This window comes from Orcinus orca, chromosome 1, assembly GCF_937001465.1.
Source record: "Orcinus orca chromosome 1, mOrcOrc1.1, whole genome shotgun sequence".
In the NCBI taxonomy this organism is placed as follows: Eukaryota; Metazoa; Chordata; class Mammalia; order Artiodactyla; family Delphinidae; genus Orcinus; species Orcinus orca.
Window position 1 is genome coordinate 54392438 of NC_064559.1, and position 20078 is coordinate 54412515.

Consider the following 20078-nt stretch of genomic DNA (forward strand, 5'->3'; position numbering starts at 1 on the left):
CTGAAACCTGACGGTCCTTCATGGAATGAGATCAGAACACCTCATTAGTGATGCTAAAGAACTTCAAGTTCCACAGATACTACATGCCCTTGATGTACACAAAACGTAATATTTCTTCAGCGTGTTAAGCAGAGAAGACTGGAAAACAGAGAGTCATTAACAGTTCTGGTTCATGTCAGCTCACTGCCAAGAAATTAATGTGAAATAACAGCACGTGCTATTTTCCAGTGACTCTGTCCAATTCATCCATGTCATCACTGAGGACAAATACGTGCTGAGATAAGACACAAAACAAATACTCTGAATGAGCCTCCTTCCATCAAGATGGTGTTCCATTAACTACTGTTGCTATGACTACCAGTATTAAAAGTCCATCCAGCCTTGGCAGCAAGGGAGGAAGAATGAGACAGGGGATGATAGAAAAGAGGGAAAGTGGCATGAAATAAGACCAAGACAAAAAAAAAAAAAAGCATCAAACCCAGACCTGTTTATGAAGTGAGAAATGGTTTTAGGGCAGCTGCTGCAAATTCTTTCACTAGCTTATATTTCCATTTGCTTCCTTTTTAAGGAATTTGTTTTATGAGAGTGGTGTTTGTCAGGTCGTTAGCTTCTGATGGCATCTGGTATCAATTGCAGACTTCTCTCCTTTGCACCCCAACCCCAAACCCCTTTTTGTGTTTCTCTTCCACTACAAATACTGCTTCCCTGAGTGAAGTTTCTGTGTTCTCCGTTTTCCCATGCTCCTGACACATTCTTCTTTCTGGCTACTGTTACATTAAGCCCCAATATCATAATGATAATGCTGATAGTAAACATAATTAGTCTTAAAACTTTTCAAAAGCTTTCTTCTTAGGGTCTTTGGACAAATGTTAATGAAAGTGGCAGCAGTGAAGCCTTACAATGTCCCAGAGAGATGGGCAGTTAGGTATTTATCTTGGTTTGACATACAAGGAAACTAAAGCTGTTTGAAGACTGGCTGGAGGCTGCACAGTGAGTTAGAGGAAAATCCTCAGGCTGGGTCTCAGAGTCCTCACTCTCGGGGCCAGCCTAGACCACCAGGCCGTCTCCCTGGCGACAAGGTGGATCTCCTGTTGCTTTCTTCTCCATTCAGGAGCTAGCATCATTGGCCAGGATGAGCCAAGAAGCTCCTCAGCAGGGTAGTCAGGGGGGAAAGAGTAGAATAGTAAATGGTTGGTCTCAGTTTTGAGCAGTTTTCTTTTAAATGAGAGAATATCAAATTGGCAATTTTTGTCCAGCTGCCATTGTCTGCATGATGCCCTACTAAGCGTGTTTCTTCCTTTGGCAACCACTTCTCACTCTTCCACCCATCTTTTTCCAGACCTTTCCCCACACCCCATCACAATGTGTTCTCGGGTAAGGATATGATGCAGCCAGTCAGATGTGATTCACAGGTATTTCCATTTTAACAGGAGACAAAAGTTTGAAGGCAAAGGAATGAGTTTTTCATGATAGAATCTTAAGTCAGTAGGCCCTCAGAGGTCACATTACGTAGATGGTCACCTTACCCATCATTCTAGCTTTGCTCTTTGTGTCTCCACTTCCCCAATAAGCCTCTACTCTCTCCCTTCTTGTCCTCACTTCCGGAAGCCATCATGTTTGAGGATTTTAAAAAATGCTTTCAATAGAGAAATCCCTTTTCAAAATGTATGTTATCCCTGGGCTATCTTCTTGCATATAACCTGCTTGTGGACACCCAGGCACACTAGTAGCACCGTCCTACCAAAATGATGTGTGTGCTTCCTTTTCGTTTGGGCCTCTGCGTGATGCCTTGGGAAACCTCTGTTGGCAGAGTTCCATAAAAGAATGGCCCTCATCTGCCACAAGGCAGACTTTGTCAACCACAGTTGCATATTTAACTCACTTAGAGGCAGCATTTAAAAAATAAAGATACCCAGGCTCTGTCCCCTGGAGATTTTGGTTCTGTAGGTTTGTGGTGGGATCCTCACAGCTGTGATTTTATTTTAAGCTTCAAAATTTTTCAGGCTCACCAGGAGTGAAACCCGGCACCATAAAGAGCTGGGTATGTGTAACCTGAAAGATATGTCAACAAATTCCATAGGCCAAGACTATAAAATAACAAATGCTGATTCCAGAAGGAGAAACTCGTTCCACTGTTTCATCATTATGCTTTAATGTTTTCAGCACAAATTATCACGTGGGAGTCATAAGACAGATCAAAAGTATAAAACATTTCCCCCATTCTGAAGAATCTTTCAATACGGCTGAAGAGAGAAAATAATTAAATCATGTGGTACCGATTATAAATCCATGGCTGTTCCAGAGAAAGTTTTATCATTGGATATGATTTGACCTCAATAAATTAATAGGATTTGGAAAGGCAAAAGAGATATGCCAGAAAGATACCTCCAATGCTTTCCAGACAGAACACAGAGCAAAGTAGCACTCTAAAAACCTAGACAAAATCACCATTTCCTCTCCCTGCCACTGAGAACTGAAGAAAATTCAGTAGGGGCGGGGCTCTGAAATTCTGACTAACAAATTTAAAGAACCTATATGGAAAAGAGTCAACATCGATATTTGATGATAGACTTAGAGGCAAGCCCCCCAAATCTTCCCCTACCTTCCAGGGATTGGTGAGGAACAGAGTAAGACTAACATCAGAAAGCAGACATCATTCTCAGCAGAGACAGCAGACAGACTCACTAACAAACCTACAATGAGCTGTGCCCCAGGGCATGCCAAATCAGGCACATTTTAAAATTTTCCATTGCTTGAGGCCACTAGAGTGAAGCTGGCTTCACTTCCAGCCAAGGTCCACATTTGGGAAGCTGGGTAGTTCCTAAGGAATGGGTGAAGTCCTGGCTGTTCTGTCCACAGCTTCCTCACAGCTTTGGTGTAAGGTTCCCCTGAGGGTCTGTGCCATCCTGGAGGCATTTCAGAAGGCTATGACACTATTCCACTATTCAGAATCAATAGTGAAACCTTATTTCTCCCATGTAAGAACTGATGCAAGTTATGCACTAAAGATCCCATTTCTTGCGTGTGACAGATGGAGGGTGGGGAAGACCTTTAAAAATGATCTTAGAGGAACCACAGTTTGTTAAAACTAAAATGGACCTTAAAGATAATTCAACCCTAATTCCTCATTTTAGAGATGAGGAAATTGAGCCCAAACGAAATTATGGGATATTCCACAACTTCCTACCACACTCAGACTACAATATAATAACAAAGAAACATTTAATTAAGCTTTAGGTTAAACTCAAAATCAGGTTGACATCAGCTCAAGAACTTTTCTAAAGTCAACGTCCCACCCTCCCTCAGGCATCCAACTTGATATCTGGAATCTAGATTAGTTTAGGAGAAACTTTCATACTTTTTGAGGTGTGATGGAGAAAGTAGTAGATCAAGGCCAATGTGACTTGGGCTCAGGTCTTGGCTTGTCCCTGCTTAAATCTATGACATTGGGTAAGTCTCTTAACCACTCTGGCCTTTTGTCTGCAAATCTGTAAAATGATGGGGTTAAACTAGGTTCTCTCAAGGGTCCCTTCCAGCTTTAACATGGTATTTAACTCTCTAGATGAGGTGATGATGCTACTGGGGTGGGAGTACAGAAAACCCATGAATGGGCAGGATGTGGTAGAGAACCCAAAAAAAGAGTTGCTCACAATCTTTCTTTCCTAGTGTAAGTTTTTGCTTAATGTCTTAATGCCACAACATTTGTTTAGTTAAACAAAAGATTGCAATTCATTTATCCAAGAAGTGCTACCACTGACCAAATAGCAATCCCAGTGGTTTCTGTAGAAACAACTCTTTGAAGGTTACACAGTGAAAGAGGATCAGATTTCTCTCCATTCCTCCACTTTGTTTTACCAATTCTTATTGAAATAAGAGGGTATGGGCTAAGAAGAAATGTATGCTCTGGGTTTGGCAGCAGACGGAAATAATACGTACAGAAAGTAGAGTGGGCTGGAAGAGACGGAGTCCTCGTTAATCTTCCCACCACCAACACCAAAACCAAATAATAATAATAATATCCGTCCTTAGAGAGCTTTGCTGTTTCTCCAAACAAATACAAAAACATGGCCACCATTCTGGCTCCCCATTCTACTTCCTCCTCACTACTGGCTCCATCTTTGCTTTGTAGGGCAAGAACCAGATTAAATGTCAAGTACATTTCCATCAGCCTTCTTGGGCAGAACGAGGCTGGTACTTTGAGGGGTTTTACTGAAAGGTCATACTGACCAAGAAGGGAAAATTAATTCAAATTCTTCTCCTCTGAAGAGTCTCATCTGATAGAAACAGAGGAATCTCAGTAATAATTCTGACTTTTCCATCACGTGACAAAGAAATGAATTACTGCACTAAGCAGACTTCTCCTTCCTTCCTGTATCCTGGGAAAGTGGAGGTTTTCTCTGTCCCTCTATTGAAGTCTTTGCCCCTAAGTTGGCCCCTGAAAACATCTCTGTCAGGAGATGTCCATCTCTTCCTCGAATGTGACCTATTCATAAGTTCAGGACTGGACTCTGGTGGCCCCAGGACTAGTAATTTGCTTCACTCATTTCTATTTCAGGGCATGGTTTTTTACCATGCCTGATTGTAACACTAGAAGTCCCATCCAAATGCCCCCTCTTCCTCTAAAGAAAAACAGATTTACATCACACAGCCAAAAGCACTCCCTTTCAAAATCCCTGTCTCACCAAGTTTCAGAACTGACGATTTTAATGTAGATTATAAAATATGTGGAACACCAAAGAAAGAGTCAAAACAATTTCTGGCTCACCGGCAGAGAATGTGTGCCCTAGCACAGCACCAAGGAAACATAATCACTCATCAGAAACAACAACAATAAAAACAAATATTATGTCTATATAGAATATATATAATAAACTTTTTTTCCAGTTTGCGAAGGCAGTAACCATTTCCACGTGAGGCATTTCCTAATGAGGAGTGATCACTGGAGCCCCCAAATGACTGCACTGCTGACTCCCCCTACCCACCCCACTATTCTTCCCGGGGCACCAATTAAACTATTAATTCAGGAGTGACACTTCCCCAGCCATATTCATAGGCCAAGGCTGGGGAATTGTGAAACAGGTGGAGTTAAGTGAGGGAACAACATAATCCTGAGAATAAAGTTTAATGGGCATGGGGAGATGGGGGTGGTGGCGGGATGAACTGGGAGATTGGGATTGACATGTATACACTAATATGTATAAAATAGGTAACTAATAAAAAAATATGCTTGCAAAAAAAAAACAAAACAGTTTAATGGGCATGAGCTTCCATCTGTGGCATTCCTAGAACAGTACTTACAAGGCAGGAAGAAAGGATAGCATGGCTTCTGTGTGGCTATATACAAGCTACGCGTTAACTGAGGTCTTGAGGAGTCGCAAGCCAGCACCTTGAATGAGCCCCAAATTCACATATAGAAGTAGAATATAAAACACATGTTGGGCCCCTCTGGGACTCTCTCTCCCCCTTGGCTTCCTTTCCCCATAAAGTTTCTGGACTCCCCAACAGAAGCTTCACATTGTTCCCATCATCTCGTAATTCAGGAATTTATCAGTCCTTGGTTGACATCAGATTTGGAATATTACTCTCTTCTGTCCTTTTGTTCTTCCTAGCATTCCCAAGCCTTGCAACATCAATGGCTCATTTGCTTATGGAGAAATGAAGGCCCAAAGAAGGGAAGGGACTGTCCTAAAATCGTGTGGTGAGACTGGATGATGCAGCCAAATGTGAGAGGCAGGGGTCTGGACATCGGGCTTGCTGCCATTCTAATCGCCAGGCTTCCTCTGTCTCCCCAGTTATGGCTACACCGAACCATGGCCTGAGAGTCCTTGCAACCAGAACTTAGGGTCAAATCCGTCAACAGTGTCTGTCTATTTGGCAGGCTGGCAAGACGACAGAACCCTGGAAATACTGGCTTGTTTTTATTTTCTGTGCTTTCTCCACCAGCTGCCGTTAATACAGACCATAAGCACAGGGCCAGCCCTGAGAAAAATTGGGAAGCAGGTGATATTTTAAACTCATTTCTCTTTTTAGCACCAATTTTCCCGCTTCTCATACTCCCCCAAACTTCCAGTTACCTACACTAGGTTGCATTTCAGCAGGGCTCTGGTATACTTTTGAGCTGGCAAGGTCCATAAGAGAATACTTCTGGCATAAACAGCTGATAACGACTTAAGACATTTCTATTTCTATTAAGTGGTTATTGACTATTTTAAAGAGACCGCTGGAGATTATCAGGACTTGAACAAAATAATTCCTAATTGTGGACTTTCAGACACTGTGATAAGGCATTAGTGTTGTGAAGTCACTGTTTTGAAACCAGCCTTAGCGGTAGACTCCAACCACAAGTCTTCCTAAGATGTCTGTGCCTGTAGCCCTGAAATCTGAAACCTGAAAGCTGCCACCCAACTGGTCCTAAGAATGTATCCCACCATCTCAGACAACGTAATATTTTAATAAAGGAACCATCTCAGACAACGTAATATTTTAATAAAGGCTATTTCTAGAGTAGTCTAGCCGTGCCCCAATAAACCCCTAAATGAGACCATGTCCATGACCTTTCCATTTTTCCTCTATAACCCCATGAGAGTAAACAGTTGAAAAGACTCAAACAGCTCACTGTGCCTCTCAAAGCAGATCTGTCTTTCACCAGGCCATCCATCATCGGCCAGGAGAACCAGAATCCTCGCCAGTGGATTCTCCTCCTTCCCTCTTATTTTATGGACAAATCATTCTGGGAAAAGGAAGTTGAGCAAGAAACCTAGGGAACAATTGAGCAGCTATAATTCTTTTCTTGCTTAAGAAGCAAAAACGGATTCAATGTTAATTTGCTAAACTGCTTTGGGGAAGAAGATAATCCAATGAATAGAAATGCAATACATATTTCATTTCTATACGGCCATTCCCAGCAGCAAGAGAGAACAGTTCCCATCATCTTGAACATTAAAAGGAAACCCTATGCTAAATATAAAAGACGAAGAGCCAAAGGATAAATAGATGCTTTAACCTGTGGCCCCTAGCACAAGAAAGGAAGAAGCCCTTTACTTTGTGAGGCTATCAAAAGGGTGGTGATTGGAATGTTTTACATAGGACTGAGTAGGGAACAGAGAAGCCTGGCAAGGTATAGGGGCCCAATCCAGGAAGAGAAGGAAGGGAAAGTGTTGGCATTTTAAATCTGAGCTCCAAATAACTGAAGCGCGATAGGAATTGGTAAAGCAGCAGCAATGAGGGTTCCAGGGAATAATGAAGCATGAAGCAGAATGACGGATAATAGAGATGGAATGATCCTATTACCAAGACCAGGCTCACACACTGATTACAGCAGGGATGGAATGCCAAGGCACTGAGCTGTGCTCTGGCTGCATGCCCCTGGACTCAGGCTCAGAGGCCTTATAATCTAGCCCCAGCTCTACCAGTAATCTATGGGGCAATCAAGAAGAAACATTTTTACACCTGAGGAGTCCCAACACCTTCCGAATGGAAAACACAGCCACTTGCTCCCAGAAATTCTCTGGGGGTTATAAAAGTCATAGAAGTGAATTCTATGGAAAAGATGCTTTCCTTTCTACCACATCCCTCCACTCCCCAACCAAAATCCCACGTCTGCCAAGAATTCTCCACGGACAATGGAGGGTGACCCAGAAATCCTCTATACTTGACTTACTGATGAAGGTGCTATCTTCTTGGTCAGCAGATCCACCTTTTCAAGATTAGCTTTCTAAGGCTAAACATATCTTTTGTGTCACAGCACAGCAATGTCACTCAAAGGGGGGATCTGAAGAGGCAAGGCAGCTGAGGGGAGCCAGCCTGAGACAGCATTAACCCTGCGTGTTACCGAAGTTTGCGTGTGAATCGCAAATGGAAAGATATGAGTTATTTGGTGGTGGCTGACTGTTGGCTTTTCTCCCTGAATTATTTATTTTTTACAGTCCCTGCTTCAGGAAACAGAATCTGAAGAACAGAGGCTCCACAGAGAAAACAAAAGTGACTAAACTAATATACATGTACATAAATTTGTAGGCCTCTGTGCATCCTGAGGCACTTCAAACCAAATCAGCTATACACTATTCTTTGATTACTCATTTCTAAAAATAAATTTATTTATTTATTTATTTTTGGCTGTGTTGGGTCTTCGTTGCTGTGCGTGCGCTTTCTCGCCCCGTGGCGAGCGGGGGCTACTCTCTGTTGTGGTGCGTGGGCTTCTCATTGTGGTGGCTTCTCTTGTTGTGGAGCATGGGCTCTAGGCGCTCGGGCTTCAGTAGTCGTGGAGCACAGGCTCGGTAGTTGTGGCGCACGGGCTTAGTTGCTCCGAGGCATATGGGATCTTCCCTGACCAGGGATCGAATCCATGTCCTCTTCATTGGCAGGCAGATTCTTAACCACTGTGCCACCAGTGAAGTCCCTACTCATTTTTAATTACCTGATTCTTTTCTTTACACAAGCATGATTAACAAAACATGGCAGGTATGTTACTTATGTCAGGCATTACGTCAAGTATAAAAGAGTTGGAGGCTGAACTCTCACTGATGTCCACAGTAACAGCCAAATAGTAAATGTTTTTAATGCAAAAGATAAATTCTGCTTAAGAGCTGTTGCCTTGAATATACAATCATACACACACAATGTGTGTGTTCATTATTTCCTCTTGACTCAGACTTTATGTGCTCATGCTCAGTTTGCTTTAACTAAAGAGGAAAATCCAGATTTATGCAGAAAAGATAAAAGGAAAGAAAGAGAAGAGAAAATCTGGGGATGACACTGCTGTTTACAAAAATATTTATATTTTACTTAAAAAATAATGCCTTTCTGAATGGCACAATCATTTAAAAAGTTAAATCATTTAAAAATTTAGTTATATAATTCAATGCATATTAATCTTCTCCAAAAGATTGCCTTGTGTAAAATAAAATACATACACACACACACTTACACATATATAACCACATTTCACTAGACCCAAATTGCTAAATAAATTAACCCTCAATTGTCGTACATTATGAAAAGAGTCAGAATGCAGATCATTTAAATAATAACCACTTTTTTATTTTTAGATTTTTAAAATAATTTTATGATTTTCTAGGAAACCCAATTGATATTACTGATTGTTTTTCACTTTAATGAACACTGTAACAATTCTGGATGAGCTATTGAGAAGGTGGCTTAGGAAAAAGGGAAAATGAACTTGGGAATAAAATGTGGAAATGGATCAGTCATAAAATGGATGTGGTGGACCTAGATAATGTAGTATTGGGAGGACATTCTCTGGTAAAAGGCTGTTTAGATAATCCACCTACCAAGAACTGGGGAATCCCTATAAGAAAGACCTTACTCTGGGAATCATTGTTCTTCCCTCATGCTTTTTTCCTGCATGCAAATTCCTCACATGTCCCTTGTGACCCAAGTTGCCTAGTAAGTTGAAACTACATCAGTAGAGTGTGTGGCTCTATCAGGCCATGAGACACATGCAGTGAGATCCTTGTAACTCCAAGGTCTAGGCACACTAGTCCAGCCTAACGTATTTTGGTGGACATTATTGCAGCCTCTTAGAATCCACAACCTTGTGTAATTCTCTCAGCTTGAGTGCGGGTGGGACCAGTGACTTACTTCTAACCAAATGAATATGGCAAAGGTGACAATGTCACTTCTGAGTACACAACCTAAGATTGAAAGGTACTCTTGCTGAGAGACTCTCTCTTTATGGCTTTGAAGAAACAAATTGCCAAGTGTGAGCTGCCCCATGGAGATGGCTATGGGGTAAGGAACTGAGGACAGCATCTGTGCAACATCCAGCAGGAAACAGGCCCTCAGTCTGGCAGCATTTGGGGACCAAATGCCTACAGAGGACCCAGTTAAGCCTGGCCTAAAATCTTGAATTTCAGAAACTGTGAGAGTATAAATGTGTATTGGTTTAAGCTGCAGAAAACTAATACATACACAAACCAGGCTTTAAATTGTAGTCTTCCTTCTGGCTTACCTGTACTTCTAATCTCCAAGAGAACGGAATATTTCTTTTCTGATTTTCTCTCCTCGAGGAATAAGATTCTTTTTGTCTGGGCTAGGACCGCATAGGAGCTGGGACAAATTTTCTCTTTTTCTAATGACCCCAAATCCCCTGGATTCTGCCCATAAAATTGCCCCACTAGATAATTCATTTCCTGAACTTTTCCAAAAGTCCAAAATATCCTTACAATTCCACCATTTATTACCTACTCCATCAAATATCACCAGATCACCTGCATTACTTGGAGCCCACATCTACATTTCTTGGTTTCATGGATTCCTCAAAATAAATATGCCATTTGCATAGACATATCTAAAATACGGGTGCTCTTTAATTATTCCAGGGCCAGTTAAAATCTTCTTACCGCAGTCCAAATAAGAGTTTGTGGGAGGGTGGAAGGATTTCTTGGAGAGTAATAGACATGAGTATGTTTCTTTTTAAAAATAATTAATTAATTAATTTTGTTGTTGTTGTTGAGGTATAGTTGTTTTACAATGTTGTGTTAGTTTCTACTGTACAGCGAAGTGGAGTTCCCTGTGCTATACAGCAGGTTCTTATTAGTTATCTATTTTACACATATTAGCGTATATATGTCAATCCCAATCTCCCAATTCACCCCACCACCACCACCCTCTTTCCCTCCTTGGTGTCCACACGTTTGTTCTCTACCTCTGTGTCACATGAGTATGTTTCTAAAACAGCTTTTCGTTCCTATAATGAAAACTTTCTTTACTAAAAACAAATTACTTTGATACTACTCTTAGTTTTGCTAGTTTTAAATAAGGTGAATTTGTACACACTGAGTCTCAGTTTCCTCAACTGAAAAATGATTCCTGGCATACTGTAGGCACTTAATAAATATTTTTTGAATGATGAATAGTCTGCCTCTTTCTACACACACACACACACACACACACACACACACACACACACACCCCATATAGAATAATTAGTTTTACAAATCAGTCTACATTAAATTTTTCAGAAGCCTTTCTACTATGTGAAATAAAATATGGCAATGTATATACAATGTGTATACACACACACATATTCACTGTTTTAGACATAAATTTGTACACAACTCAACTCTCAATTATCCACAAAGATAAGAAGGATCAAACATGACTATATACAGTGAGTGAGAAAGAATGTGAGAACAAGAGAGAGAGAGAGAAGAAATAACTCAGGTTTCCACATGGATGTTCATTTAAAAAGATTAATGTCCTATTCAATTTTATATTAGAATACTTGGCTTTGATAACCTATAGTTTAAGGTAAACCTCAGAACCCACTATAGTTTTATATTTATGAGTATCTATTACTTGTTTTCCCTCTCAATCAGAACGCGTATTTATACTGAATAAGCTAGAGATATTTATACTTTATGTTTGCCTTGGACTTAAAATAAGTTCAAAGCATTAAAAAAAGAAAATACGCATTTCCAGTTAGGTCAGTCTACTTAAAAGTTATATTGAAAATTGGTTTCAGTATTAAAGCCAGGAACTTAAAGAAAATCTTAATCTGGAACATACAAGGCAGAGAGAAGGGGTTTCTTCATGGTTACTTGACAAGATATTTTCTGCCAGTTATCAGCTTATTCCCTCTCAGTTCCAAATCTCCACCTTCATTGCCCTGCTTTGCGATACTAGAGATGGACCATGCAAATATTGCTCTTTTGCCATTTAGCACGATGTCACGTTTTCCCAGTAGACGTAACTGGAGAGACACTGCAGGAGGAAGGGGTGTTTCTTCTTGATTCCTACGTGCTTTTTCTTCTTGATTCTGCAGCTCTTTGATGTCCAACACAGCCTCGGTCTAGTGGTGCTCACCCCCTAATGAGTTTCAGTGACACCCTGCATGTCCCAGCAGTTCTACCAGCACTGCAGCTGGCTTCCCAGCAAAGGTACCCCAGTGAATGACTTCCCACAAAGTTTCAGCAGCACCCCAATGGGTGGCTTCCCATCAAGTTTCATCAGTGCCCAGCAGGTGACATCCCAGAAAGTTTTAGCAGCGCCCCAATGACAGCTTTCCATAAAGTCCCAAGAGCACCTCAACAGACAGCTTCTTTATGAGCTTCGATCAGCACCCCAGTGGGTGGTTTCTTGATTGCCAGTCTCAGCCTATGAAACCTCAGCAAACTTCTCTGTCGCCCAGTGTGCCACTGCTCCACCCTCTCCAATGAGATCAAAATCACAGCCTTGGAGGGGGTCAGGTACTCTTCCTTGGATACTCTTCCCTCATCCCTAAAAGTAATGATCGCTCCCTTTATCTACCATTCTTCTATGTTAGGGTTCTCTTTACCATTTAGTAGTTAATCCTCTGTTACTAGTCAATAGTTATTTATATTAATCTTCCTCTATTCTAATTACCGTGTCCTGACTGACTGACTGAAACAATGGAACTGGAAATGGTAGTAGGAGACAGAGTCACAAAGATAGAATTTGGTAATCTGTTTGGTTGTGCCTTTGGGCTTGAGTACAATGCTGAGCTACTTGTCAATGGGAAATGGGATGCTAATAATCAATGACACGCAGTGGGACCACAATTACCAATTACCAAGCTATCATCTTTGGCTATTGCTGTGAACAGCCAACTGGGAACCCAAACTCCTGCTGTACTTGACCACAGGTGTCCTGCACACCACTGCTGAGCCCATCACAGCAGCCAGAGAGAAGAAAGTACATCAAAACCAGGAAGAGAAGACCCTTTCTCCTACAGTGTGTTTCCAGAACCCTCTGTTGACAAAAGTTAACACTGTGCCAGTCAGCAAAGGATAAATATCAATAAAATCCTGCTCTAGTACTACGAGTTAGGGTGATAAGGGTGGATTTAGAGGTGAGAAGCAATAACTTGTAAAAGGAGGATGGTAAAAATGATAAAGATGGGAAATGGTGTGGAAACTGCCTGGGCTGTCCTCCCACCTGGTGTTTGAATGTGCTACAAACTCCAAATGGATCATTCTCAGGTAATCTCACAAGAATACTCTGAGGTAATTTCTCCCTGTTTCCCACTTAAATACCAACAGTACAGAAAAATATGAAAACTCTTATCAATACCAAAAACCAAGGTGGATAGCTGGACTCTGAGGATTTTTCTCCTCAAATTTCAAAATGTATTGGAGTTGAATTGAGAAATATCACCGGAAGCAAAAACATGCATTTCTTGTTTTGTTTTCTGAAAAAAGCAAAGCAGAGAAAGAATAGAGCCATACTAAAAGAAAAGAGGCAAACAGGTCACTCTTTCTTCATTCCCTGGCCCCTGTAAAGACCAGAGAGCTGGGCACTACTTTTCAGGGGTCACAGTTCTGTTCTCTATCCATCAGTCCTCATCAGTACTCTTTCTTTACTCATTTCAAGATTTCCGGTCAGGAAGTATAAGGGTCTTGGTGGGGTGAGGTAGAAGCAAGTGGGGAGAAGGGAGAACCATTGGCAAAGGCCATTGAATCCTGGGAGATAACTGTCCCAAAGGTAAGAATGCTACAGAGTCCTAAAGAATACTACAGGCTTGAGGACCATGAGATAAAATTTCAGAATAAAAGCTTGGAGTAGTTTTACACAGTGAAATCCTACTGTCTTTGTAAAGAGTGCAGTAAAGCAATGTGCCCTGGCCTCACTGGCAGTGAAGATAGAGAAAGGTTAAAAATAAAACAGAGGCAAACATTTATCAAACAAATACAAACAAAAGGAAAGCAGGGATGGAAATTTTCATTCCAGACAAAGCATAATACAAAGCCTTAACCTTTGAAAGGGGCAAAAGGGTTGGCAAGAGCTTTGATCCTAATAAAAATAAAACAGTCACAAGCATTTATACACCTAATTATGTAATATGAAATTACAAAAAGCCAGAACTATTTGAAATACAAGGAAGAATGGAAAGAAGCGCAACTGTCTGGAAGGTTATACTGTATTCTCAACCTTTTATAGAGCAGGTAGATAGAAAAATCAATAAAAGGAAAGTACAAATGCTGAAAAGAAATGAGTGATCAGAAGTTTCAACCACTGCTATCAGCCTATGTCCTGAAAAAGGCGATAATATCCTTCATCTTCAGAAGATTCAACACTGGGGTATCTGATGGATATACCATCAGGTAGGGTCAGAGAAGTTGCAACTAATGTTTTCATTGTATTCATGTGACTGAAAAAACAGAATCCTGTTGTAGGAGAAACACATGCCCATCAGCAATTCTTGCCTGTTAGTAAATTCTTCTAGACCTGACCTTGTGAATTTCCAAAGTAGATAACATGAGCCCTGATTATCTGCAAGCTAATCCACTCATTTAGGAAAATTAACCTATTAGTGCCAGGATTGTATCTCGGATACATTCAAAATCCCACTGTATTAATCAAAAAGATGGTTCCCACTTCCCCAAGCCATCAACACAATCCTGGAATGGTTGGGGATCTGCCTGACACTCCAACTCATGGGATACTGTGGAAGGTTATGCAGGACCTTTCCCCAAGGTGGCTAGGGCAGGAAATAGCCAGAGAGTAAGAATGAATTCAGCTCTTACTGGGCACTGGTGACCAAAACCAAGAACACTAAAGTCGCTTTTCGGGACTAAGGCGTTCATTATCAGTAGACTAAGCCCAAAGGGTCAGAAGCTGGGTAGCCATCATAGCAGAATGGGAAACAAGATGAAGAGAAAGATCAAAGTCAAATGGTCCAAGGTAAGGATCATGAATGTCACTGGAGAGCCAGACTTAGGTTTACTGGCCTTCAGCTGAGATTCTGTGGGTCAGTCAGGCTGGTTTAAGGATAAAGTGTTGTAGGAGGACAGACCATTGGTCATTAATGGTTAAATACAAAATGGATAAAACATCTTCTACTGCCAGGCATCTGTCAGCTCTCCTGTGCCCATTTTAGTATTAATGTAATTCAGGTCATAAGGGGTAAGAAGGAGGTAGCCAGGAATCCCTCTCACTATGCCCAGAATTTGAGGGTTTCATATTATGGTCTATCTACATTTACAACTGTGATTGATACAAAGATGCTAAAAGACTTCTACTCTTTGAGAATACATAGGGATTTAGATTTTAAATCTGTCCACAAAGAAAATATGCGGGATCTATTAGGTTCCCTGTGTATCAAAATTTACTATATTGCACTGATTTTCTGGCCGAAAAGGAAAAGCCAATTTGCATGGCTCCTGTCAGTCACATGTGGTTTGGAAATTCTCATGCATTCCAGATACACTCTGTGTAAACTGGAGAATCATATCTTATTTCTACTCGTTTGCATGCATGCGTATAAAACTTGTTTTTCCCACAGTGCCAAATGAAAATAAGTGAAGAACTAGCAGCAGTGATCATAATTAATCAACTTCTTTGTCAAAACTTCACAGCTGTTGTTGTGAGGGGACTTCTTGTCCCTTGGGGTCTACAGAGGTTGTGACTTCCTTTTTGCTTTGCTTGTTCAGTTCTGTCCCGTGGAAGATTTAGAGATAAAATCCGTAACTGTCATTCAATGCACAGTTTCTGACACCTCTTACGTGCCAGGGCCTTTAGTAGGTACTGAGAGATACTGAGCAGAATTCCTACTGCAGGGAGCTCAGAGTGGGAAAGAATAACAAATAAATGAATAGGTATATTTATGTGATAGCTGCCTTTGTAAAGCATGGGTTGTGTACAATGTCCTATGGAAACAGGGAGGGAGTTTGCCAAAAATTCATAGACGAAGGTGCATCATGATGGTCAAGTGTGAGTTGAAGTGAAGAAGTACTGGACAGCATTCAAGAAAGTAGGAACATTGTGTGCAAAGACATGGAGCTTAACAAGAACACATGTTTCAGGGACCTGAAAGAAATTCTGTATGGCTTGAGGCCAGAGGTAGAACCAATAGAGAAAATAATTGGAAAACACATGAGACAGAGGCAATAATTCTAGTAAAAAAATGCTATTTTAATAGTCTACATTCTTACATTAATATTTGAAGACTTTTGCTCACTAAGGAGACTTAAAAGTTGCAGATGAACTGGCTAGTGTTGCAATGTCCATTACCTAGACCCTATCCCTTCCTAGCACTTACAACAATGTCTGACACACAGTTAGTGCTTGATTAACATAAACTACTATTACTGCATGTGATAAATGGCACCTAATGACTCGTGCCTTGATGCACATCCCTCCTCTTGAGTATGGGCTGGACTAACTGACTCATTTCTAATCAATAGAATATACCAGAAGTAATGGGTTGTCAATTCCAACATTATGTTATAAAAAGACTGGCTTCCTTTCTGGGCAGACTCTCGTGTACTCACCCTCTCTGGTTCTCTTTATTTTTTGGATTATTAGCTGCCATGTCATAAGGACACTCAGGCACTTTATGGAGGCGCCCACATGGCAAGGAACTGAGCCATGCCTATGTGAGTGTGCCCACTGCCAGCACCTGTGTGAGTGAGTTTGGATGCAGATCTCCTGAGGCTTGCCACAGCCACATGAGTGAACTTGGAAGTGAATTCTCCAGCTCCACTCGAGCCTTGAGGTTACTGCACGCTTAGCCCACAGCTGATGGCAACCTCATAAGAGACTCTCAGCCAGAGGCACCTAGCTGAGTTGCACCCAGATTCCCCTCTGACAGAAACCGTGATAAGCCACTAAATTTTGCTATAATTTGCTGCACAGCAAAAGTTAACTAATATACTATATTAGTACTGTCTACACTTATTCCCTAATCAAGGTTGGGTTTCTGGGATACCTAGGTTGGGCAAGGTGGTATCAGAGTTCCTCCTTGGTGATGGAGTGCTGCCTGCAACTCCAGCTTTTGTGACCAGGATCCCAATTGCCTGACACTTCACTCCTTGAGGGAACAAACCCTGTTACCTACAGTGCCACTCAACTGATTAGACCATTCATAGAATGAGTCCAGCCCAAGTGCAGCACAGATTACTGTGTTTGGCTTGCTCCTTGCCCCATCAGGGCCAACCTTGGGCATACCAATGCTATGAAGAACAGTTCCTTACTAGCAGGAGCTGAGAGTCCAGGAAATGCTATCTAGATGACAATTACAGATGTCCACAGAAGGGCACATATAGCTAATGTAGTCCTGATTTCCATATGTAAATCTAATTGATTATATGACATGCCTTAGAAACTAATTGTTAAACTTGCTATATACACTGTCCAGGTGGGAACAAGTGAAAAAATATACATCGCTTAGGGAACACTGAGTTTTTGGCAGAGAATTTTTGGCAGTTTACATAACAAAGTTGATGTGAAGGCAGTGGTTTTATATGTAAAAAAGATTTTACGACCTTAAAGATGATAAATATTTACATAAATGTTATTCTCAGCTTAGGAAAGAAGAGCAAAATGTAAAACGCAAGTGTGCCTTCTATGAATTGTTCTTTGCTTGCTTCTTAAGTCTTTTTAGAAGTTCTTAGACCCAGTTTTAGTTAGTGAACAAGCACCCACTATATATACAATAGTATGTATGAAAATGATAGCAACACATCACAACAAAAAGAAAGAAAAAAAGGAAGAAAGGGGACTTTGTACCTCTGTCCCTGATGATTTTGCCCCTCGTGCTCTGGGATGCAGTTGTTGGAAGCTGAAGGACTTATGATGGAGGATGTCCTTAGAGCCACTGCTGAGATGCCCACCAGTGGGGATGAGAAATTCAGCAGCACTGAGGTGGTATGGTGGAAGAGGACGTTCGAGTGATGGGTTACATTGATAACCAGTGGGTTATGCTGGCATGACAGTTCATAGCTTCCTGAAGAGAAACAAGGAGATGAATAATATTTTAAGTCTTTCATGTAGTACCAAGTTTCCATATCTAGTATTCATTTTATCTTCTCAATAGCTGTATGATGTAAGCAAGGTCTCAAACAATATCAGAGACAGACATCAAGCTGATTCCTGGGTCTAATGGATTGTCCTCTAGTGGTCCTAAAGGGATAACTGTCAGACTCACCAAGAGAGTGGTTGTTTCCACTGATATCGGTCAGGTAAAGGGTCACTGTTGGCCGCTGACGTTCCCCAGGCACCAGGCCATCAGATGTCAAGAAAATGAAAATTGCTGTGGCCACTCCTGGTCTATTGAAACAAACCTAGGCATAAGCACATACATGCACGAGCTATTATTTCCAGTGGGCTATCAAGGCACGTGTCACCCTATTTTTATACTTCTCAAATAGCTCACCATTCATAAAGAGCTCCCTTCTCCTTTACAATGGGAAAAAACATGGAGTAGGCACAGAAAGATAGCCACAGTCACATCAAAAGTCAAAATTAGCTGGAAAGAAGATAACTTTCAGCTACTGAGCTGCCTATCTTTTTATGAGACTTTTTATGTCAACCAATTGCTTGTCACTTGACTCTTTCTTTAAATTTCTCAAAAAGATCACTCAAATAGACCATCTCTGGAGACAGTAAACTACAGCATAGGTAGACAATACCTCCCTATCTCCAAAGTGAGAGACGTGGACAAGAGTATCACCTTGCTAACAATTTGTTCTGAACTGGCATAGCTAATTATCCTTCCCTATCTCCTTATCTCTCCCCTAAAGTTTTTATCAGAACCTCTCACTTAGCTTTTGAACTATGCCATGGGAGAGAAGCTATTGAAGATTCGGTTGCTTCTGAGATTAGAAGCTGCCAAACTGTTTACTCTTATTCTTTTGGTGCCTCAAGCCCATATACCCTATCCATGGCTGAAGAATAAGCCAACAATGAAAATTCAGTTATCTATAAGAAATATACCTAGATGGCTAGACTAATTAACAAAGAAACAGTCTTTCACAGTAAACTATGGACGTTTTGTCCCTGGAAATCTTTTAATATAAAAGAAAACACCTCAGAGATTGGGGAATGACCTGGAGAACTTATTTTCCATATTGAAATTATTTGATGTAGTAATTCTACTTTTATTTCCTATAGCTCAACATTACTCTTAACTTCTATTGAGAATTAACTCCAGTCTTCCCTGGTGTTGGATGGTTGTTGCATTATTAGAATCTGGTGCTGGACTGTACAACCTTCTGTGTGTATTTCTCTAGCTTTTTATCAGGTTCTGAAGGGGATAAAGCTCCAGAAAAACTGTCCTCAGTGTCAGAGCAGGGTACACCATCTGATGGCAGAGGTCTTTTCTTAAAATGGGGAGCAGGAGAGTAAAACATGTTTTCCATTTTAATAAGAATGCTTCCTTGTCCGCAGACTGATTTTTCCTGAGCCTTGGTGGTGTGTTTATAGAGTGTCCATTTGCACTGCTGGCTCAATTAGGGTGATTTTATGATTTTCAGTGGTCAATGTAGCACAACTCTCCCTTCTTCCTTTCCTCCTTTGAGGGAAAGACCAGCCACACTCTTTTTTTACAGTGTCTTTTTTTCCCCCTTTTCATTTCCCCTCTTTGAAGTAATAAATATTTCTTTATAACTTAAGAAACTTCCAGACCCATAGGTTATGGCTTGCAATACGAGGTCCTTTGTTCCTGGCTGGATGAGGGCTAGACATGAAACACACCATAAGGTAACCAGGAGCCTAATGCAAAGCCCTCAACCCCAGCCCCAAATGACATCAAAGTGCCCTGGGAACTCCCACAACCTCTTCCTTTTCATACACCACAAAAGAGACCTGAGTACTGGAAGAAAGTTCTGGGTTGTTTCCTGAGCCAGGAACAAACAGAGTCCAAACAAGTACCTGGTGGCTTTACCTCAGTAGGTCTCAGACTCGAAGAATGGAATGGCTTCAATGAGCAACAGGAGAGCTCAGTTTTCCCACTGTCTGTTGGGTCCAAAATAGTCACCACCCACCTGAAGCTAATTTGTAGGCCTTATGGTGTGGATTTCTCCATTTTGAGGGCCCATGCCCAAAACCTCCATCTCGTTTTGCACCTCCTTGCTCTACGGGTCTTTGAATCCCAAATCACTTTGAACCTTAAAGCCTGCTCTTGGTGGCAGTGTCTCTGTGCCTTGACTTGTGGGAAGCAGCTATGCCAGGATTTCCAGTCCATGGCTTAAGTAGGAAAACCACAGGTGAGACATCAGCAGAGAAATGTTGGGATACACAAAGCAACAAGAGACAAGGGTTTGATCATGGTACTGGATGCCAAGTCTTGGGCATTTTCTCTCACAGTGACACACAGA

General features: G+C 41.2%; 1 protein-coding gene across 1 annotated transcript in view; it reads right to left on the bottom strand.

The window, feature by feature from the left end:
- The window catches only part of PAPPA2 (pappalysin 2), a 314606-nt gene that overhangs the window by 82067 nt on the left and 212461 nt on the right, over nt 1–20078 (bottom strand). Inside the window, exons 13-14 of the mRNA XM_049715361.1 lie at nt 17909–18044; nt 17491–17707 (exon numbers count right to left, since the gene is read on the bottom strand). Of these exons, the coding sequence (XP_049571318.1) occupies nt 17491–17707; nt 17909–18044 (353 nt within the window). The remainder of the gene's footprint in view (nt 1–17490; nt 17708–17908; nt 18045–20078) is intronic.